General features: G+C 37.1%; 1 protein-coding gene across 1 annotated transcript; it reads left to right on the top strand.

Moving 5' to 3' along the window:
* Positions 1 to 388: 388 nt before the first annotated feature.
* On the top strand, positions 389 to 1,330 carry LOC308428998 (olfactory receptor 8K3-like; the record flags this gene model as incomplete). Its single annotated transcript, XM_080927639.1, has 1 exon — positions 389 to 1,330. The coding sequence occupies one exon, from the start codon at positions 389 to 391 to the stop codon at positions 1,328 to 1,330; it is 942 nt and encodes a 313-aa protein (XP_080783765.1).
* Between the last annotated feature and the right edge of the window lie 1,861 nt (positions 1,331 to 3,191).

Raw genomic sequence — 3,191 nt, 5'->3', positions numbered from 1 at the left:
TTTCAAAAAACATCTATTGATAATTCAGATTGAATTTTTGTACACAATTTAATATTTAATGCCTTATATACCATTTTGATCTTACATGTTAATGAAAGCCATTTTCACTGTAGACTATAAATATCATAAGTATAATACTATTATGCGTTAAACTTTTGATACAATCACCTATATGTACATGAATCTGCAGTGGTATATATCTTTTTAACAAAAACTATAAAGTGTATATTTTCAAGCACATGTACACATAAACTCAAAGACATGTACATGAAGAATTTTGATACATCATATACTAATGGTATTGAATAATGATTTTATATACAAAGTGTTTGAAAGCTATTCACTGCTTTGTGTATGTTTGCTTGCCTGTTTGTTTTGATACAGGAGAATGAAGGAACACAATCTCACAGTAATGACTGAATTCATTCTAGTGGGTATCAGTGCCCGCTCTGATTTGCAGGCCCCATTATTTGGCCTTTTCCTTGCCATATACATGACTTCGATGGTAGGTAACTTGGGAATCATTGTTCTCACCACAGTGGACTCACGCCTGCAAACACCCATGTACTTCTTTCTCAGAAACCTGGCTATTACTGATCTTGGATATTCTACAGCCGTGGGACCCAAAATGTTGGAAAATTTTGTTGTAGATCAAAATACAATATCATTTAATCTTTGTGCAACACAGCTAGCTTTCTTTCTGGTGTTCATTGGTAGTGAGCTATTCATTCTGTCTGCAATGTCTTATGACCGCTATGTGGCCATCTGTAAGCCTCTGCTCTACACTGTTCTCATGTCTCAAAAAGTATGTTGGGTTCTTATGGCCATGCCTTATGTCTACTGCACATTTGTATCTCTTCTTATCACAGTGAATATCTTCACTTCCCCTTTCTGTGGCTACAATATAATTAATCATTTCTACTGTGACTGTATTCCTTTGCTGTCTCTACTCTGTTCCCATGCCAAGGAAATTGCATTTCTTGTTATGATCTTTGCAGCTGTTGATTTGATTGTGTCTCTCCTTATTGTTCTGGTGTCCTATGTTTTTATTCTCACAGCCGTCCTCAGGATGAACTCTGCAGAGGGCAGGTACAAGGCTTTCTCAACATGTGGTTCCCACCTGACAGTGGTGACAGTATTCTATGGGACTTTAATATTTATGTATGTGCAGCCTCAGTCCAGTCATACCACTGACACCGATAAGGTGTCTTCCATTTTTTACACCATGGTGATCCCCATGCTGAATCCTTTGATCTATAGTTTGAGGAACAAGGATGTAAAATTTGCCCTACGCAGGACTTGGAGAAATATTTGTAAAATATTTCCTTAGAAGTTTCATGCAATATAAATCCTACATTTTAGAGGGAAATATGAACCATCTCTAATAAGAAGGTACAACAAGCAGACATGACTATGTACTTAAATATTGGTGCTTTTGGTGAAGATTTAAATTGCCACGTATCAAAAATACCTCTAAATTTTTATGAAAAGACATTGCCTTCCTTGAGAAGATGCGGTGTTTGGTAATAACTAATTATAGACAAATTCATATAGGTTTAAAGTCTCAATGTTTTAAAACTAGAATCTAGAGATGTATACTGTATTTCACTGAGGAATAAAATATTGTGTGTTATTTTAAGTGTTATTTTCCATCTAAACAGTTTTGTCTTTCTTTTCTCTCTTTTTCATTTTTATTGGATATTTTATTTATTACATTTCAAATGTTATCCTTTTCCCACTTTCCCTTCTTGAAACCACCTATCCCATCCTCTGTCCCCTGCTACATTTGTGTTTCTGTACATGTTCTGCCTAATGGATAGTCATTCTTTTTGAAATTTCAAACACACAAAATCTTACTTAAGTGCTAGCTGACAGCAGTCAGGTATGCTGCCCCCTGAGAGGCTCTGCCAGCACCTGACTAACAGATGCAAATATAGCCAACCATATGACTAAGCCCTGGGTCTCCAATGGAAGAACTGGGGGAAGGACGGAAGGAACTGAAGGGAATTGCAACCCCATAGAAAGAACAACATCAATTTATCTGACCACCCAGAGCTTCCAGGGACTAAACTGCCCACCAAAGAATATACATGGAAAGACCCATGGCTCCATTTACAGATATATCAGAGAATGGCCTCATCTGGCATCAATAATATGGAAGGTCATTGTTCTTATGTAGGCTTGATTGCCCAGCACAGGTAGATGTTAGAGAGCTGAGGAGGCACTCTTGCAAGAGGAAGGAGTGTGTGAGTGGATAAAGGAACATCCTCACGGGGTAAGTGAGGAGGTGGGTGGGATGGGGGTTTGTAAAGGAAGAAACTTGGAAGGAGGATATTATTTAAAATGTAAATAAATAAAATAATAAATACATAGTCAATTGGTTATTGTCTTAGACAGGTTTTCTATTCCTGTACAAAACATCATGACCAAGAAGAAAACTGGGGAGGTTAGGGTTTATTCAGCTTACACTTCCACATTTCTGTTTATCACCAAAGAAGTCAGGACTGGAACTCAAGCAGGTCAGGAAGCAGGAGCTGATTCAGAGGCCATGGAGGGATGTTACTTACTGGCTTGCTTCCCCTGGCTTGCTCAGCCTGCTTTCTTATAGAACCCAGGTCTACCAGCCCAGGGATGGCACCACCCACAATGGGTCAGGGTTTCCCCCCTTGATCACTAGTTGAGAAAATGCCTTACAGTTAGATCTCATGGAGGCATTTCCTCAACTGAGGCTCCTTTCTCTGTGATAACTCCAGCTTGTGTCAAGTTGACACAAAATAAGCCAGTAGAGTTATTATATGTTTGTACTTATTTGTCAATATCAGAAGTTTAAATTTAACATCAGAATTTTATGGCCCAACATATGAGAAATTTGAGTTGAGAAAAATTTATATTTTACAAAATAGTGATTCAGAAACTTTAATGTTTTCAGTGAAATTATAAATCCCATAGCAATGATGAGAATGCTTGTTGTAAGATATCTATGGTCTTAGCTTTTTTACATAAGCAGTGTGGCATTGATAATTCATTTAATCAGTCGTTAAATATAGAAAATTATTCTGAATTGGATTTTAAAGTGAAAAATTATTTTAGAAAATAATTCCCCTCCCACTACCCCCAAGCCAGATTAAGGCAGTTACACTCCTGAATTCAGGTAAAAATTAGAGAAAAGAGATTTTTCTATTCTTCAGAAA

Source organism: Micromys minutus (genome assembly GCF_963924665.1).
Source record: "Micromys minutus genome assembly, chromosome: 13".
In the NCBI taxonomy this organism is placed as follows: Eukaryota; Metazoa; Chordata; class Mammalia; order Rodentia; family Muridae; genus Micromys; species Micromys minutus.
The sequence above is the reverse complement of the archived record's forward strand: the minus strand, read 5'-3'. Positions and strand labels throughout refer to the sequence as shown.